This window comes from Gracilinanus agilis, chromosome 1 (genome assembly GCF_016433145.1).
Source record: "Gracilinanus agilis isolate LMUSP501 chromosome 1, AgileGrace, whole genome shotgun sequence".
Lineage (NCBI taxonomy): Eukaryota > Metazoa > Chordata > Mammalia > Didelphimorphia > Didelphidae > Gracilinanus > Gracilinanus agilis.
In genome coordinates, this window is record NC_058130.1 from 794,545,535 (window position 1) to 794,566,008 (window position 20,474).

General features: G+C 42.0%; 1 protein-coding gene across 1 annotated transcript; it reads right to left on the bottom strand.

Annotated features, from left to right (window-relative positions):
• Positions 1 to 3,244: 3,244 nt before the first annotated feature.
• LOC123230527 (zinc finger protein 420-like) lies at positions 3,245 to 17,272 on the bottom strand. The gene is made up of 6 exons (XM_044656662.1): positions 17,116 to 17,272; positions 15,711 to 15,831; positions 11,982 to 12,084; positions 5,928 to 6,023; positions 4,160 to 4,291; positions 3,245 to 4,075 (listed from the first exon to the last, which is right to left on the bottom strand). The coding sequence occupies exons 1-6, from the start codon at positions 17,270 to 17,272 to the stop codon at positions 3,245 to 3,247; spliced, it is 1,440 nt and encodes a 479-aa protein (XP_044512597.1).
• Between the last annotated feature and the right edge of the window lie 3,202 nt (positions 17,273 to 20,474).

Here is a 20,474-nt window from a genome sequence, read left to right on the forward strand (position 1 = left end):
ACACTCTTTTCTTTTAATGCCTGGATTCCCCACAAATTTTCTGGGAAGGGATCTATTATGCAAACTTAAAGCCACAATAGAGTTTGCAATCCAGATAGTTCTTTGTCATTAGAATTGCTGGAGGACTCTTTTAACTTGCTCCCTGTACTTCTCTCAGAGAGTCAAAGTAAAAGAGCCTTCCACATTTGAAATCCCAGATGATATCCCAAAGTCTCTCTGGGCCACATCTTCTTCTGATGTAGGCCTACTTAAATCAGCTGTTCCTGTTCAGATTAGAACAAGAAGAGGGCCAGCTCCCTCCATTCCTCAGTACCCCTTATCAAAAGAAACTATTGAGGGAATCACCCCAGTAATAAATTCATTAATTGAACAAGGAATAATAATCCCATGCAAATCAGAATATAATACACCTATTTTACCTGTTAAGAAGCCAAAATTAGGCCCAGATGGAAAATCCCAATATCAATGTGTTCAAGATTTAAGGGGTATAAAAAATCATGTCATAAAGAGACATCCTGTGGTTTCAAACCCAAACACAATTATTTCCTCTTACTAACACTCATTATTGGAATTACTGTAATCAATATCCCTACTCAACCCTAGGGTGTAAGGGGTAAAAAGGAGTTTTGGTTGGGTGAATATTAAAAGGTTTGGTCGCCAGGGAATTGAATAATTATCAATCTCCAATTAAAAAATAACCTCAAGTCAAAATGATTTTTATGGAAGTTTATTCACAAATGAAAAGAGGAAGAGAAAATAAAGAAAATGAGAGAGTATAGGATAAGTAATCTAACACACTAAGTAATTTGCCCCAGCTTCCTTGTTCAACTCAGGCAGATCTAATTAATCGTCAGTTGGAGGAGGCTTAGCCTTGAGCCTAAGGCCAGAGGGCCCTGGAGGGCCGGAGATAAATGAAGCAGAAGCTTCAGTCACAGAATCTCTTTTGAAAGAGCAGTTTCTTTAGAGAAGTCCAGGAAGATTTAGTCTTTACACTCACCACATGTTCTTCTAAGGGAAAGATTTAAGTCTCACCAAGGTCTCAGGGTCCCAGGTCCAGCTCTCCTCCAGGTCCAAGTCATGAACAAAAAGAGTGCTACAGGAAGTTATCATTCTCTTCTAAAGGGGCTTTTTTGCGTTATTTCCTGCGTCTTCCTTGTAGTTTACATGGCCAATCACAACAGACACTTTTCTTAGGACTGTCCAGGGGCAGTCAGTCAATTCTGATTTGTCACTCACTCTAGCATACGTGGGTCACAGACCTCCCAGCTTGTGGATTAAGTGGGGATGTTCTCATCTTTGGTGATTAAATCTAAAGGTGAGCAGGGCAGATTTAATTTCATTATCAAAAGGGAAATACAGAGAAATAGCTAAAGGCTGCCTAGGGCCCCCTACAAACTCTCAGGAAAGTCCCACCTTTATATGTAATAATACAGAAATTCCCCTAAAAGTTACTTCATAATAAACCAACAGGTAGTGAGTTAATACTAAAGATTTAAAAACCTTAACAAAAAGGAACTTAGATCTCTCACTCCTATACACAGGTGCCTGCAAAAATAGGCCAGAACAGTCTCCAAGTTTCCTCCCTCCCTGATCTCTGATTCAGAATATTAACACAGAAAAGAACAGTGGATGAAATATGGGAAGTTGCTTTCCCTGGGAAAGCAAGTACACCTCTTCCTACTGGATTGTTTTGATAACCCCGCAGGCTAGACGAAACTTCAATTCACCTTTGAAAAGTATTGAAAAATGAAAGGCTGTTATTGAAATAATATTTGGATCGGGGTACAGTTATTGTATCTTTTAAGATAGTTAGCATAGCAAATCACTATTGATTAATTAAGTAATAGAGCAAAGAATAATCATCCCTGACTTGATTGGTTAAAATGTAACTAACTGGGGGCAGCTGGGTAGCTCAGTGGACTGGGAGCCAGGCCTAGAGACAGGAGGTCCTAGGTTCAAATCCAGCCTCAGACACTTCCCAGCTGTGTGACCCTGGGCAAGTCACTTGACCCCCATTGCCTACCCTTACCACTCTTCCACCTATAAGTTAATACACAGAAGTTAAGGGTTTAAAATTAAAAAAAAAAATGTAACTATTATACTAAGCTGTAATTCATGAATTGTACCACATGGATGGACAGAGGGTACAATTTCCAGCCTGCTGGAAGCTGGCCAGCAGCTCCAGATATCCTGGGAGGTGGAACGGTTTAGGTGAGAAAGAAATTTGGAGACACAGTGAAGTTGGGAAGTTGTTCTGAGAACTTCTTTATTTTTTATACCTTTCAAGTTCCCAGATGGTGGCATGAATTACATTTTTTTCTCTAAATAGAGTAGAACTCAAGGTTACATAGGAATTGGCATACAAAGTACATTTTTTCATATAGATTACATTTTAGTCTAAACAGAATTCAAGGCTACCAAGACCTTATGTTATCCAATCATTATTTTGATAACAGACCTTCAACATATTTCAAAAGATAGGTTAAGTGGGAGAACTTTTAAATTTATGGAGTTGAGTTCAGCATGGAAAAATAGTGAAGCAAGAAAGTATTTTGATTTGCCATGCTGTGTCCTCCAAATTTCTGAGACAGAGAGAGATTAAAGCAGCTTCTGCTTTTTGCTGAGGGTATGAACTATTAACTCATTAAATGCTGGTTTATTATAGGGTAATTAGGGGATTTCTATAAGACTTGGGGCTTTCCTAAAGATATACATTATAATAATTTCAATAATAAGAAGTGTTGGTCAGAAGAGAGTCACACAGAGGGGTTTGATTGAGTTTTCCATCCATCCTATGGCCAGTTTTCAGGTCACAGTGTCAAACTACACTGACTTGATGGAACCTCATTCCTCTGGGAGGGCTCTTGGCACCAGCCCAGTTACCCATGATGAATATTTCTTACCAAGCTTTACATCTTTTGTTTAATCAAAGAAAATAGAATAATTATGAAATGTCAATCAAATGATTTTGTAATTCAGTAAAAGTTAATGTATGACTTGATCCATTATCTACAAGAAAAAAATGTATGTGGAAAATAAATATTCAGGCCAACCTGTATGTAATCCTAAGAAAAAGATATAAAAAATAAACATAGCACAAGGCTGACCAGAACAGTCTGTCTGTGATGCATAGCTGAAACTCTAGCTGTTCTCATTCATCTCAGTCACTACTGACACCATCACACTTCCTTGATTTCCTGGACTAGTGGAGAGCAGGATTCTATGCAGAGAATAATATATGATTTTATCCTATACAATAAGGTTTCTCTCCAGTGTGGTTTCTCTCATGTTTAGCAAGAGATTCCTTCCATGTAAAAGCCTTTCCACATTGGTTACATTTATAAGGTTTCTCTCCACTGTGGACTGTCTGATGTCTGCCAAGATTGCTCCTCAGTGTGAAAGCCTTTCCACACTGTTTACATTCATAAGGTTTCTCTCCAGTGTGGACTGTCTGATGTCTGGCAAGATGTCCCCTCTGTGTAAAAGCCTTTCCACACTGTTTACATTCATGAGGTTTCTCTCCAGTGTGGATGCTCTGATGTGCAGCAAGAGAGCCCCTCTGTGTAAAAGCCTTTCCACACTGTTTACATTCATAAGGTTTCTCTCCAGTATGAATTCTCTGATGTGCAATAACATGGCACCTCTCTTTAAAAGTCTTTCCACAGTATTTACATTTATAAGGTTTCTCTCCAGTGTGGATGCTCTGATGTGTAACGAGAGAGCCCCTCTGTGTAAAAGCTTTTCCACACTGTTTACATTCATAAGGTTTCTCTCCAGTGTGGATGCTCTGATGTACAGCAAAAGAGCCCCTCTGTGTGAAAGCTTTTCCACACTGTTTACATTCATAAGGTTTCTCTCCAGTGTGGATGCTCTGATGCGCAACAAGAGAGCCCCTCCGTGTGAAAGCCATTCCACAGTGTTTACATTCATAGGGTTTCTCTCCAGTGTGGACAGTTTGATGTGCAGCAAGAGAGCCCCTCTGTGTAAAAGCCTTTCCACATTGTTTACATTCATAAGGTTTCTCTCCAGTGTGAATTCTCTGGTGTTTAGCAAGAGAGCCACTCTGTGTGAAAGTCTTTCCACAAAATGTACATTCATAAGGTTTCTCTCCAGTATAAATTCTCTGATGTTTAGCAAGAGAGCTACTCTCTGTGAAAGCCTTTCCACAGTGTTTACATTCATAAGGTTTCACTCCAGTGTGAATTCTTTGATGTACAACAAGATGGCCCCTCTCTGTGAAAGCCTTTCCACACTGTTCACATTGATAAGGTTTATCTCCAGTGTGAATTCTCTGATGTTTAGCAAGATGGCTCCTCCTTATAAAAGCCTTTCTACAGTGTTTACATTCATAAGGTTTATCTCCAGTGTGAATTCTCTGGTGTACAACAAGATGGCCCCTCTGTGTGAAAACCTTTCCACACTGTTTACACTCATAAGGTTTCTCTCCAGTGTGAATTCTCTGATGATTAGCAAGATATTCTTTCCATGTAAAAGCCTTTCCACACTGTTTGCATTCATAAGGTTTCTCTCCAGTGTGGATTGTCTGATGTCTAGCAAGAGATCCCCTACGTGTAAAAGTCTTTACACACTGTTTACATTCATAAGATTTCTCTCTAGTGTGGATTCTCCGATGTGCAGCAAGCTTAGAGTTCTGCCTGAAAGGTGTCCCACCTTTATCACTCACAGAATCCATCTTGACATGTTTACTTTTTGGATGTCTAATGAGGTCTGAACTCCAGCCAAAGGTCATTTCTCCTATGTTACCTTTATCAACAGGAATTTCAGGTTTCTCAAGGAACTGAACAAGTCCTACTTCTTTAGGAAAGCATTTCTCATATTCACTATCTGGATAACAGTTATTTCCTGAAGTCAATTTCATAATCCGATTTAGGACTGAATATTGGCTGAATTTCTCCGCAGTTTCATCAATTTCACAGTCACTCTTTGGATTTTTATTTACCTTGATAGTAGAGTCACAGATTTCTCTCAAAATAAAATCATGGCGACCTTCATTCATGCATCTTTGGGAGCCAGATCCTTCCACAAAAAGGCTCAGCATTTTAGACATCTCCTTCACTTCAAAATCTACCCCTTAAGAAAACAAATAATATAAACACAGAAGGAAGGACATACCCACCCACAGAAATATAAGTTCTTTCCTCTGATGACAGAAAGTAAACTGATTTTTATTCTATTTCTCCAGGCAAAAAGGAGTTTTCAAACTGAAACAAGAAGAACCAGTCTTTGGATACACTATTTGGCCATATCTGCAAGATGGATAATTTTAGAAAGACTTTCACACACCATTACAATGAAACCTCATAATGGACATGTGACACAGGCAGGCCCAAGATTCTCATCATGCTTTGGAATTCATATCATGAAGGAATGACCTAACCAACTTTCTTACGGACTATAACTCAAACCCTGTGCCTGAGCATGCTTTGTATGAAGTATTAGACACTCTTTCTCTATTGCCCTTTCTATCTTTTCTAAAAAAACATTTGTCCATTATTCTTATAATTTTGTGAATCTCAGGTAAGCTTTCAGATATTCTGCTCTCATCATTTCGGATGCACTATCACATGGTCATTCTTGGTAAATTTTGTATACTAAAAAGAAAAACAACTTTACTCTTTTTATCTCTCATGCAGTAATTTTCAAAGTGGAATATAAGTCTTCTTTTCTCTACAGATGCAAAGACTATATGCCATTAGTGGCAGACATACTAAATATCCATCTTACTTTACAATCTACCATATATTATGTCTTATGCACTATACTGAGTCTATCATCCATCTCTCAGGAAATGAAAAGCATGATTCAGCATTGGTCTGCAGGCCCCAAAGTCCAGTACTCTCTTCACCACAACAGATAAAAGTCTTTTGGGATAACAGCCCTTATATACCTGCTTTCAAATCACTCACCTGGACAGGAGCTCCTTGGATCTTTTTGCTGTAGCAGCCATGGTGCTTTCCCTTGCTGAAAATAGGAGATAAAATTTTCTCTAGGAACTGGAAGCCCTGGGCATAAGAAATAAGGAAGGGATCAGGAAAGAAAATATAAAAAATATGGTCCTCTTAAAGAAAAAAGGGCATGCAAATAAGGCCTACAGAATGGTTTCTGTTGTATTCACTGTTGGAACATTTGCAGGAGGGCAGAGATCATGGAAACCATTTGCAATCAGAAAATTCCATCTTTATTTACTTCTTGTAATAAAAGGAGAGGCACAATCCACAACCTCCATTATCTAGAAATTAAAGGCAACTGGTAGAGAAAGGGTAAGAGATTAGAATTTAGCATAAGAAAAACAAATTTAATCAAAGAGATGGTAAATGGATGCCCTTGGGCAAGTTACTTCACCTCAGTTTGCCTCCTATGAATTGAAGACAGTAAGACTATCAAACTCACAGGGATGTTGTGAAATTAATGATTATTATGAACTCATTTACATTGTAAAGGACAAAGAGCAGGTATTTTGAAATGCTTATGCCCTTCTTTTCCATTCCTATCATCTGGCTTGGGATTTGAGAGAAGAATGAAGGAGGAATAAGGATAAACTTGAGAGACTAGGCAGAATGAGGAGCTGTGAGTTATAGTTTTATACTTTTTAAATTTTTATTCCCATATTGTTATGGAAATAAGAATACCCTTACCTTACTCTCTATACGTCTACTTGTGTATGTCAAATATGTTTCTAGTAAAAAAAAAAACCTCAAAGGATTCCTGCTTTTAATGCACTCTACTATCTACTTCCGTTTTATGGGGGAGTTCATCTCATTTACAATGGCAATGATGATTACCATCTCTGTATTCTCCTTCATACTGCTTTCCTCTTTTAATCTTACATTTTCTCCTTTCACTGTCTGTCCACACAGTATACTTTCAGTCACTTCCCCCATTTCCCCTACGTTATATTACTACCCTCCCTATCACCACCCTTTTTATTCTCCTCCTACTTCTCTATAGTTTTTTAATCACTACCCCATTGCACCTTCCTTATATTATTCTCCTCCCTCCACCACCTTTCTTATTCTTATTCTTATTCTCCTTCTATAGGTCTAGAGAGTAAGATACAATTCTATACCCCAATTAGTCTGTCTATTCTTGATGAGAATGTTTTACTGATTGCCTGTCACCACCCTCATTGTCCCCTCCACTGTAATAGCTTTTCTTCTCATGCCTCTTTATTTGATATAATTTACCCAATGTTACTTTTCTCTTCTTTTTTCTCTCAGTAATATCCTCTTTATTTTTTTTTTTTGGCATCTGTAAATAGAATTACACTCCCTTTGTTTCTTTTTAACTTAAACCAATCAAGAACTTAGAATTCTCCTCATTTTTAACTTAATCAGTCAGGTACTTAAAGATCCTTTTACAAGAAAGCTCACACCCTCAGAGAAAGGAAGTTCATACACTCAAGAGACAGGAAGTGGATCTTTATTATTAAGAATTAAAAAATTATGATTGGTTCCTGAAATGTGACAGGGAGAGCTGATAGGGTAGAGAAAACTGCGTATAACCAGGACCCAGGGACCATTCACTGTCTTTTGTGGCTCATTCAGGTATGGCTCAGCCTCGTACATGCTCAGGCTCTTTGGCAACTTAGTGTGCTGTGCGTTGAAGACTCTTTGGTTTTAGATGCTCTGGGTAGGTTGGAGACTCTTTTGCAGCTCAGCCTCTCTTTGCTGTCTCCAGTGTGGCTCTTCTCAGAAATCCTCCAACTTTAACTCCCATTATCTTTTGTCTTCTTTGCCAATTTTTAGGGTATGAAGTGACACCCCAGGATTGTTTTTATTTCCGTTTCTCTTCTTATGGTGCATTCTTTTGTGAGGTTGCTAATATTTTGTAGTTCTGTTTGTTCATATCTTTTGAGTATTTATCTGTTGTTGAATTGCCATTGGTCTCTTTCTTTCTTTCTCCTAGGCCTTTGAGAGAGGTGAAAGAAGAAAGTTGATGGGGAATGAAGACTTCCTTTTTCCTTCTGGTCAAGCTTCACTTTCATCTCCATCTCAGCCCTTTTTCTTTCATAATCTTCAGCCTTTGGAGGTAATAGGAATTAGGGAGTGGTCTACCATCTCATACTGTATTTGCCTCCAGGCTGATCTCCAGTCTCAACTTGGAAGAGGATTTTACCCTCTACTTACTGATGAATATTCTCATACCTGTCATACCCTTCACATCTCAGTGACTAAAACATGTAGATCATCCAAACCTTACAATCAGGTGGCAGAGTGGGAAATAACAGTATATATTCAAGAGATGTTATGGAGATGAAGTTGACAGGCCTTGGCACCAGATTGGATGTTGGGGGGGGGGGGTTGAGGTACAATGAAAACAAGGAGAGCAATTTCAAGAGTTCCAAATGTCATCTTTCCATTAGGCATATAAACAATTTGACCTCAAGTCTTGTAAATTTTCTCTTTCTTATAAACCTTTTTATGCTTCTCTTGAATTTGGTATTGGATCATCAACGTTTCTGTTTTGCATTGCTCTTTTCATTAGGAATGCTTGAACATCCCCTTTGTTATTAAATCATGATTTTTCTCCCTGAAAGAATATATTGAGTCTTGATGGGTGGGTGATTCATGGTTGTAAACCCCTTTTTCTTACCTTCCAGAGTATCATTGTTTCAAGCATTTAGATTATTTAATGTAGGCACTCCCAAATCCTGTGTAATCAAAACTGGGTCTCCATGATATATGAATTGTTTCTTTCTGGTTTATGCAGTACTTTCTCCTTAGCATGGGATTTCTTCAATCCAGCAATAATATTCCTAAAAGTTATCATTTGGGGAATTAATTGGAGGAGGTGATCTGTGGAATCTTTCAATTTCTCTTTTAACCTATGATTCAAAGAATATCAAGGCAATTTTCTTTGATAATTTCTTCTAATATGATATGTAGGCTTTTAAAAATATAGTCTAATATATCTTAGATTACCTTTCCTGGACCTATTTTCCAGGTCAATTGCTTTTCAGTCAGATATTTTATATTTTCTTCTATTTTTTAAATTCTTATTTTGTTTCATTGTTTCTTCTTTTTTTTTTAAACCCTTACCTTCCATCTTGGAATCAATACTGTGTATTGGTTCCAAGGCAGAAGAGTGGTAAGGGCTAGGTAATGGGAGTGAAATGTCTTATGGGGAAAACCAGGGGAAGTTAACTTAATATTTATATGTGGGTTAAGAAGGGTGAGTAGGAGACAGGAATGGACAATAGGTGGGACCAAACAAGTTAGGGAAACTGGGTTTAGCTGTTAGGGGAAATGACTGTTGACAGAAGTGACAGTTAGGCCCTAACTGTCACCCTGCTCCACCTAGACAAGGGATAAACACAGAGTATAATAAATACACACACTATGGGAACTTTAAGGTACGAAGAAAACAAACAGGAAAACAGTTTAATTAGGTATTATATAGATATATATTTTAAGGTGTGGTCGCCTATAGGGAGCCATGCCTCTATATGATTTTTTGGGTTCCTGAGCGGCGTGGTGGCATAGGATGGTTAAAGCAGGAGAAAGAAAATGAGAACAACTAGACTAGTGGTTAGCCCATGCTGTTCCAAATTCTGCGGGCTTGGGAGTTTATTATATACTGATTTCAAACAAAGAACACAAAAAGAGTCACCGTTGCAAGGGGGTAATAAATCACACATAATCCATTGAAGTCTAAAGAATAAAGGTGCAAAGACAAATGGTCAAATTTCAACCATCAATTAGTAGGGATAATTCTGGGAGAGGAAATATTTTTATGGAGATGCTCACTTATTGAGTTCTGTCTTCCAGGATTATAGGCACCGGGACAAATAAAGTCAAGACTAAAAGCGTCATACTTATCTAAGTATGCAGTCTTATCTTAAGTAATGTTTGTTAGGGTTCAAGTTTCTTAATTATCAAGGAGAGGAATCATTAACTCAGTAGATGCTGGTCTGCCACTTCAAAGTTTTCCAATAGGAGTTCTAAGAAAGGTGGGGATCAAAACTGAATCAAAAGAGGAGCCTCAGATTTTTATCTTAGATGGCCCATTCTGTCTGCATTCCTGACATGCAGTGCAGAAAAATCATACACACAGTTTTACTTGCCGATGATTTTGTAATGGGATCCAGATAAAATATCTGTTACAGACTCTGTTTCTCTAAATGACTCCTAATAGCCTCTTGGAGGGATCAAGTTGATTTGGGATTAACCTACCTGCTGGTACCAGAGCTTTTCGGGGCTCAGGTGACCAGAACCAAACACAAAGACTGCCTCAGTCTGGATTGGTCACGTAGGGAATCCAGATAACAGGCCCTAAATTTGATCCTATTTCTCCAAAGGCTTTAATACATCGAACGGCTTCCCACAGTCACCAGGAATCAATAATTCAGATTGATTCCATAATTAAAATAGACCCAAGTCAGGATCAGTTTTATGGTAGTTTATTTACAATTAGGAAGGTAGAAGGTAGGGAAATAGAGAGAGGGAGAGGCTAGCCCAGGCTGGCTGAGGCCCGGGCAGAGAGAGGATTAAAAGGCTGATTAAACTAGGCTACAAGCCACAAGGCCTTAGCAATTAGAGAGGCAAGAAACCTACTTGAAGTACAGAGTCTGGAAACGCCAAGGTAGGCCCAAGGAATTCAGTCTAACTTAGCCACATGACAATTCGGAGGAGAAGCTGCCTGAGGTCTCAGCCGAGATCCTTCAGCACCAAGTTCAAAGTGGGAACTCCCCAACAGGAAGTTACCAACATACTTGAAGAGATAATGTCTTTCGTCACTTCCTGTGGGTCCACCTCTAATTCAAGTGGACAAATGGCAGCCTCTACACTAATTTGGACTGCCCAAAGGGCCGTCCCTTGTTCTTGATTTGTTACTTATTGTCATGTGTGGGTAACTCATCTCCCCTCCCCACTAAGGGAGGTGGGGATGACATTTTCTCTGGTAGCTAGAGTTTTAACTATGAATGGGCTTCAGCTAATTCTATTTACACACCTGTGGGCTGAGCCCTCTCAAAGTTGCTGATTTAGTCACCTCTAGAGACTGCTGATGGCTTTCAGGGCTTGGAGAACAGTGAGCAACTTTGCCCTGGGGCTACAGACTTTACCACAGGTCTGAACTGGTCAAGTGACTTTGGGGCCTCACCACAGCTTTCTGCCAGGCCTTTGTATTCCAAGAGTTGGGAATAAGAGGCCCTAATAATGTAGGCTTAAGAAAGTTCCTTGAGTCTTGAATTTGGCTGTGCCCAGATTCAGAACCTAGAGCACTAGTTGGGGAGTGGATTTTCTGCACTCTGTGCACAGTTTTACTTCAGTTCCCTCCTTAACCCTCAAAATATACCCTTTCTGCCTAATTTTCAATTTGTTTTCCTCAGGAGAGCCACCTCACTCTTACCCATGTTTGTTCTGTGACTCTGGTCATTTAAAAACACATTTTAAGGTTGCTTTAAGATTCTCAGGGAAGATCCAGCTTCTGCTTTGGCTATGCCGAAGTCTTGGCTTCACTTCTCCCATTAATACCTAATAACAAGAAAACCAGAACCAGCTTCCCAAAGGGGAAGGGTTTTCCTTGGCAAGTAGAGGGTTCCCTTCAATGCCCATCTTCAAAGAAAAGCTGCCTGGGTATAAACAGAGCACTTTCACACAATATTCAGATCTAATTAGGGGTTGGACTAGATGACTTCTGAGATTAGCTTAAGGAATGTACATCTGTAACACTGGTTTAAGTTTTACAGAGGAGAAACAATTTCAGAAGCAAGAAAGTAAAGTCTCAGCTTCCTATCACATAACTCAAAGACTTTTTTTTTTTTTTTTTTTTTTTTTTTTTTTTTAATAAAAAACAGGCATGAGGAGATCCCTGGGCAGAGATCAGCACTTTTGCTTTTTTAGTCATTGACAAAGGCTCAAAATCCCATACATCCAGCTTGGAAAGAAGACATTCCCTTAATGACAGATTCAGAGTAAACACAGGAAATGGTCCTTACCCACAGAGAGAAGATTCTGCACATTCTCCAGCATGACCTCCAGGTATAGCTCTTTCTGAGAATGGTCCAATAGGTACCACTCTTCCTGGGTGAAGTCCACAGCCACATCCTTGAATGTTATTGACCTCTAAACCAGCAAAAGTCACAAGATTAAGAGCTCAGAATTGATCTGGTACAACCTTCATCCACTGACTGGAGGAAACTGAAGCACACAAGGGATTTACCCAGAGCCAGCATGGAGACCAGTCATTCAGAGCCCAGTGGAATACTAACAAAGGCATTTTGTGTCTAAAGTGGGAATCATGTTTGTGTTATTTAAAATCACTTGGGATACTTGGAACTACATTTCCTGTGATCCCCAACAGGTTTCCTGTTTTGGATTACGTATTCAAGGTGAGGGACGGCTTTAAATATGGGGGAAGTGACTTTGAACTTGCTCTTTAGCTACCGTACACGCAAAGATACGAAAGGTAAAAATGGCTGAGGCAATGTTGGAATAGGTTTTCTTACAGGCGCGTGGTCAATTTATCTCTATCAGCATGGCTTTTATTAAAATACTATTCTCCCTTTTAATATCTGCCTTAATCATTTTTAAAAACAACATGTTGTAAAGAGTAAAACCTGGATTAGTGTCTTACTCTGAAATGCTTTTTCCTATGGAATCAGGGAGATGGAAGTGCTCTCTGAGTGAGGAGGGAGATTTTGTGGAAGAGAAAGAAAGGTTATCTGAAATTCCTCCTCATCACAATTGTCAGAATTGATCTCGTAAGAATATTTTTTGAAGAGCTTCTGAGAAGGTAACATGTATTGTATATTAAAGAGGAAAAATATTACCAGTGATTAGTGAGGAGAAAATAAAGAAAGAGGAATTCTTTACTTAATTTCCTAAAAGACTGAAATACTCTTATTTAGATGAAAGCATAAAGAGGATTCCATAGAGTTTATATGGGATCAGAATCTAATTCTAGCCAAGTAAAGAAGCCCAGTCTCATGTTATATTGAGAGTTTGATGAACCACTGGGTATGATGTGCCATAGCCAAAATATTCTGTCTTTGTTTTACAATGAATGCCACTTATTACTGGAATATATTCAGTAATTTTATATTTAGTTACAAAGAAAGAGTAAGTATGATGAGGAAAAGAAGGGGTGTTCCATCTTTTAAAAATATAATATTTTGGCTACTAAGCTCATTCAAAAGAAAGATACTGACGGTGTAATGATTGGAATTCTTAAGAGGCACAATTTCTTCATTTTAAATAATTTATTAGTCATTTAATGTGGTCAGTTAACACTAAAAAAATCTAAAAGAAAGAAAACAGGTATACTATTCTGTGTTCACCTAATTTACTTATAGTTTCAGATCTTTGGGAAAGAAAAGATTTTAAGACCAAGCATGAGTCAGAAAAAAATTACAAAATGCAAAATAAATAATTTTGATTACATTAAATTAAAAAGGTTTTGTACAAACAAAACCAATGCAACCAAAATTAGAAGGGAAGCAACAAATTGGGGAAAAAAATCTTTATAACAAAAACCTTTGACAAAGGTCTAATTACTCAAATATATAAGGAGCTAAATCAATTGTACAAAAAAATCAAGCCATTCCCCAACTGATAAAAGGGCAAGGGACATAAATAGGCAATTTTCGGATAAAGAAATCAAAACTATCAATAAGCACATGAAAAAATGTTCTAAATCTCTTGTAATTAGAGATATGCAAATCAAAACAACAGTAAAGGAAAGTGGTGAATGTTAGAGGGGATGTATCAAAATAGGGACATTAACTCATTGCTGGTGGAGTTGTGAATTGATCCAACCATTCTGGATGGCAATTTGGAACTATGCTCAAAAGGCTTTAAAAGACTGCCTGCCCTTTGATCCAGCCATACCACTGCTGGGTTTATACCCCAAAGAGATACTAAGGAAAAAGACTTGTACAAAAATATTTATAGTCATGCTTTTTCTGGTAGCAAAGAAATTGGAAAATGAGGGGATGCCCTTCGATTGGGGAATGGCTGAACACATTGTGGTATCTGTTGGTGATGGAATATTCAAAGTGCTCAAAGGAATAATGAACTGGAGGAATTCCATGTGAATTGGAATGACCTCCAGGAACTGAGGCAGAGTGAAAGGAGCAGAACGAGGAGAACCTTAAACACAGAGACAGATACACTGTGGTAAAATAGAATGTAATGGACTTCTCTACTAGCAGCAATGCAATGATCTAGAACAATTCTGAGGGACTTAGGAGAAAAAATGCTATCCACATCCAGAGAAAGAACTGTGGGAGCAGAAACACAGAAGAAAAACAACTGCTTGATCACATGGGTCAATGGGGATATGATTGGGGATGTAGACTCTAAATGACCAGCCCAGTGCAAATATCAATAATATGGAAACAGGTCTTGATCGATGACACATGTAAAACTCAGTGAAATTGCTTGTTGGCTATGGGAGGTGGGTGGGAGGAGGGGAGGGAAGAACATGAATCATGTAACCATGGAAAAATTTTCTTAATCAATTAAACAACTTTTAATTGTAAGGTATAAAAGAAAAATGGGTTGGACAAGCTAATATAATAAAAAAATGACAATCCTACCTAAATTAATTTACTTATTCATTGCCATACCTATCAAACTACCAAAAAACTTTTTTGAAAAGTTAGAAAAAATTATAACAAACTTCATCTGGAAGAACAAAAGATCAAAAATTATCAAGGGAACTAATGAAAAAAAATGTGAACAATGGCTTAGCAGTACCATATCTTAAACTGTACTTTAAAGCAGTAATCATCAAAACAATGTGGTATTGGTTAAAGGTAGATCAATGTACAGACTAGGGGTAGATGACCTAAAAGAAAAAAAAAATGGTAGTTCTCTCCTCTAGCACAGGTCATTTGTCTTTAACTCTTTCCTTCTCTGTCTCTTGACCTTATCTTTCTCTCTCACTTTATGTATTTTATACTCTTCTATTTCACCCCTTCCTGACCCATTCTCTATTTTTCAGCCTGGAAAAACCCTGGGACCTCCAGGGGAGGAATAGTCTGAGGAAAGGCTGAGAGATTCCAACCATAGGAAGACATAATTCCCCAGATCCTCAATACAATCTAGAAACCTGAACTCTACAAGGGCCATTCCACTGTCCTCCACACCCATCCAGGGGCTGTTCCATGCCCTGTAATGGCTTTGTCCATCCCCATGGAGACACTATATGGAATGTCCTTCAATTGACACCATTATGTCTTGAGAGGAACATGTCTGAGCTATAGATCTTTGGGCCAGAACCAGCATTCCCTCTGAAACAACAAAACTCACTCTCCCACAAAATAGCTGAGGCAGAAAGCAGCCTCTGGAATCCAGTCTTGTAGGGAGAACTGCTCTTGATATATCTAAAGGACATTCAAAGAGTTCAGAGAAGAAAGATGAGGCCCAGTGGAAAGGGCAGCCACCACCACTAGCACGGACAGCAAAAGGTCCTCATTCAGATATATTTCGAACCAGAAAACAGAAAGATTTCAGGCCCAAAGGAAAGCAGAGAAATCTGGACACAAAGAGAAGAATGCAGAGAGTTTAGTTCCAAGGAGAGCAGACAGCTTGTTTGGAACTCATCTACTCTCGGTGGTTCCAGGTAGTCCCCACTGTCCTACCTGTCCTACCTCTGAAGTCCTGAGATCATGGATGTCCTCAAGTAGAACCCAAGGTCAGGACCTCAAGACCCTGCCTGCTTCTCCACCCCAAGCCTGCACTCACCTGGGAGGGGGGCCTCGGGGTCCCGGGGGCCATTCCCTCTGGCTTCGGGCTCTCTGCTGGGGCCACACGGGGGGGCCTTCAGGGGGCGGAGCCCCGAGGTGGGGGACTTTCTTTTTAGAGCCTGTGGGGAAGGAGAGAGGGGGAGGGCTCAGAGGGACTCCCAGGACCTTCCCTGGCCTCAGGGGAGACTCTCCCCCACAAGGAGGGAAACAGGGAGCCTCAGGCTTGGAAAGGGCCTCGGACTGGCCAGGCAGAAGCCTCCCCTCCCTCTCTGCCGCCATCTTTGGCTTCAGTCCATTCAGCCAGCACTGGGGAGATTGAGGGGGACTGCTGGGGGGGAGGGGCTACTGAGGAATGGTGGGGATGCTGGAAGGGGAGACAGGTATGAGATAGGGGCGAGGGAGAGCGTGCTGGCATTTCTTCAGTGCCCTGGGTCAGGGCTCCTCCCATGGCAAGTGGGCACTGGTACCCACTCCCACCCTGCTTCCCCTAGCCCAGGCTCCCTTTGGCTGCTTCTGCTTCTCCCCTGGGCGGATTCCTCCCTGGACGTCCCCCTGGGGGAAGGGCAGGCCCAGCCCCTCCCCCATCCTGTGACTGCACCCTCCCCCTCCCCCAGCTGCCTCCTGGCTCCGGGGCTGGGGGGCTCCTTCTCTCTCCTCTGGGGGAGGACAAAGCCCCACCATGGCTCCGGGTCCAGACAGGGCCGCCCTGGCCGTGTTTGTCCCTTTTCTAGGGCCCTTTAAAGTGATGCACAGACAGGGAGAACCACATTGAGGCAGCTCCTCCCCTCAACAAAGACATTTACTCTGGGCCCGGGGCTCCGGCTCCGGCTCCGCCTCTCTTTTGCACATGCGCACACGCGCCCCCAGAAGAATTCTGAAAGTGCTCTACCCAGGTCTCTTCACCCTCCAGGAATTCGGGAGCAGAAAGTCTCGGCTGACAGAGAGTGGGGAGCCCGGCCGCGCCTGCGCACTGACTCTATCCTCGCCTCCCCGGTCCCTCTCTTCCTCAGAAAAGGTCCAAGAAGCACAACTGTGAGCCTTCCAGGAGCTGAGACTACCCCGGAGAGATTCCCAGAATGCCTTGGGGTGCCTCCAGAGGTGGGGAGGAGCCAAGATTTGTGTAACGTCAGACTCTAGGCATTCTGGGAAATGGAGTCCTTCTGCCCGGCCCCTGGGTTTAGGAGCCTGCAGCCTTCTCTGCTACTACAATTTCCCCTCAGCCCTTCCTTGCCGATTCTTTACTCTACCTCGGGCCAGAGCTCGGCACTCGGCAGGCGCCTAATAAGTGTCTACAGATTCAGGGCCTGATAGATCAATGGATCGAAGCTCTACACGGCCTGGACAGGTGGCGCTAGGATCCCCGCCTTCAGACACACACAAAAATCAGTCTCCCTTCCCCCCACCACACACTTTTTCAGTCCCGCCGACCACCAGCCACACCCCTCCTGCTGCACATGCGCACAGGCTTTCGCCCACACCCAGGGTCTTCCCCAGGCCAGCAGTTCTAGAGCAGAAAGTGTCAGCTGCCACTATAAGGAGTACCGGCCCGCCCTCGGCCATTGACTCCCTCCCCTCCCCCTCTCACCCAGCAAAAGTCCAAGAAGCACAGCAGAGACCCTCCCAGGAGCTGAGATCACCCACATGAGGTTCCCAGCATTCACCGAGGCTGCCACAGTGGGGAGGAGCCAAGAGGAGGGAGAAGTCAGGGAACCGGAATTCTGGGAAATGGAGTCTTCCACAGGGGAGGCCAAGTTTTGCCTGATGTCGTGACACAGGCATTCTGGGAAATGGAATCCTGCCACCTGGGCTCCTGGGTTCAGAGGCTTGGTGGGGGAGGGGTATATAGGAATCCTTCCCCACCCTGGGGGGCTTCAGCCTTCTTTCCCCACCCCCCATTTCCCCTTCCCGGCCTGCCCTGCTTCTTCTATAAATCAGGAGTTGCCCCTGGATGCAGCCTGGCACACAGAAGGTGCCTAATAAGTGTCTTTTGCCCAACTGATCAATCCATTAATCTATGCTCCTCATGGCCAGGGGAGTGGCCCTAGGATCCCCCTTCTGAGGCAGAAGGCAGCAAATGACCTTCTAGGCCCAAGTTCCCCTCCTCCAGGGATCTCTCTGAATATCCTTCTACTTTGGGGAGATCCTCAAATGTAGTTTGCCCCACTGTGGAATCCAGAGAATATAAGCCTGAGGGGGAAGTGGGGGGGGAGGCTGTGGGGAAGGAGGTCCAGAGAGGATCTGGGGGGACACAAAGCTGACTCCTCTGGGTCTCCTGGGACTCTGGGAATCGGGCCTCCCTGACTCCAGGCCTGGCTCTAGCAGGCACAGAGGGGCTGATGGCCTGGAAGGGCTTCTCTCCCGGGATGATTCTTCCTTTTCTGGCCTCAGGGCTGGGGCTGCTGCTCTGAATTCCCCTCTGCAATCTCTGGGGGCTCAGGAGGAGACAATACACAGGCCTGGGCTGGGCATGGCCTGCCCTCCTCTGGGATGGGGGGTGGGTGGGTGGAGGGGCATCAGGGAAGGCTATGGAGGGGAAGCAAAGGAATTTTCCTGCCTATAGTTTGCCTGAAACACTTCTACACTATGGGGGTGCAGCGTCCCATGCCGTCTCCTTCTCCAGATATCTAAGGGATCAGGGTCAATGGTCTCAGTCTTCTGTAGCTTCTTCATAGCTGAGAAGGGGAGTCTAATCCCTGAGGGGGGGAGGGAAGGGCTGCGGGTATGGGGGTCTCCAGGGGGTGTGTCCGTAGCGAATGCCTGGGGCCGAGTAGCCGGGACCTGAAGGATGTGTGCAGCAACTGCTCCGCTTGACTGGCAGACATATCCCAAAGGGGAGAGTCAGTCCCTAGGGCAGAAGTATAGATGCTGGAGGCCATCAAATTCACACTGTATGACAGTCACATGTGGATCCTGAAGCCTGCAGAGCAGTCCAAAGGAATGATGGACGCACCCACTCAAACTCTCATGTGTGACCCCTCTCTTACTAACACACTCTATTATTGGAACTGTAATGATCAATATCCCTACTCAGGCCCAGGGAAATACAGAAGAATAGTAAAGACTGTTACTAGAGCCTTTACAGACCCCCTACAGACTCCTAGGAAATTCCCACCTTTAACTGTATTAATACAGAAATTCCCCTAAGACATTAATGCATTGCTGGTGAAGTTGTGAACTGATCCAACCATTCTGGATGGCAATTTGGATCTATGCCCAAAGGGCTATAAAAGAATGCCTGCCCTTTGATCCAGCCATACCATTGTTGGGTTTGTACCCCAAAGAGATCATTGTGAAAAAGACTTGTACAAAAATATTTATAGCTGCGCTTTTTGTGGTGGCAAAAAACTGGAAAAGGAGGGTATGTCCTTCAATTGGGGAATGGCTGAACAAACTGTGATATGTGCTGGTGATGGAATACTATTGTGCTCAAAGGAATAACAAACTGGAGGAATTCCATGTAAATTGGAAAGACCTCCAGGAATTGATGCAGAGTGAAAGGAGCAGAGCCAGAAGAACATTGTACACAGAGACCAATACACTGTGGTAAAACAGAATATAATGGACTTCTGTACTGGCAGCAATGCAATGATCCATAACAATTCTGAGGGATTTATGGAAAAGATGCTACTCACATTCAGAGGAAGACCTACAGGAGTGCAAACACAGAAGAAAAACCACTGCTTGAACACATGGGTTGATGCAGACATAATTGGGGATGTAGACTCAAAATGACCACACCAATGCAACTATCAATAATATGGAAATAAGCCTTGATTGATGACACATGTAAAACCAGTGGAAATGCACATCGGTTATGGGAGGGCCGAAGGGGAGAGGTGAAGGGGAAAGTAAAAACATGAATCATGGAACCATGGAAAATTTTTCTAAAAAATAAAATATTTAAAATGTGAAGAAAAAAAAAGAAATTCCCCTCAAAATCACTTCATAACAAACCAACAAATAGTGAGTTAATGTTTAAGATTTTAAACTCCAACAAAACTGCACCTGGATTTTTCACTCCCATGTATAGAGGCATGTAGGCCAGACTGCTTCCAAGCTCCCCCTCTGATCTCTTGTCCAGAATGTTAACTTAGAAAGACAATGGATGAAAAATGGAAAAATTGCCTTCAAAGGCTAGTACATCCCTGAACTCTTCTCTCTTGCAATAACTACACAGAATTTATTCTAAAATGGAAGGTTAGGTTGTTGAAAACAAACACAAATAAACCAAAATGTTAGGTCAAATTACCTCAGTTTGCCAACTTTTTAGTCTAACAAAAATGGGATAATTCATGATATTGGGACCCGTTCACCATGGAAAGGACCATGTTCCTCCAGAGCATGAGGCAATTCTGTAACATCTGCCCAACTTGGGTTATATGTGCCAAATATACTTTCAAATTTCTTAATCACCACCATAGGTACCTCACCAAAGGTAGGAGTTTTCTCAATGAATCTTGATATGTTGCAGAGAAAAAGGTGTAGGATGTCTAATATTGACCAATCCTCCTGTCTATCATAAGTGGGAACATCCATGAGGAGGAAAAGGACTGTATTGGACTTGTCTGTGGTTCCTGGTGCTTGGCTGTTGTGGAGGTGTGGTGGGGGAAGGGGAAGGAGAGGTAGTGAGAGAGGTCCAGGGGAAGGAGGTATTGGACAGGGGAGGGAGAGGGAAAAGGCTGAAGAGAGGAAGGGGAGACAGAGGAAAGATGGGCAGAGGCAGGCTGGCAGGGGGAGGGGGAGGGGGGCAGTGGGGAGGGAA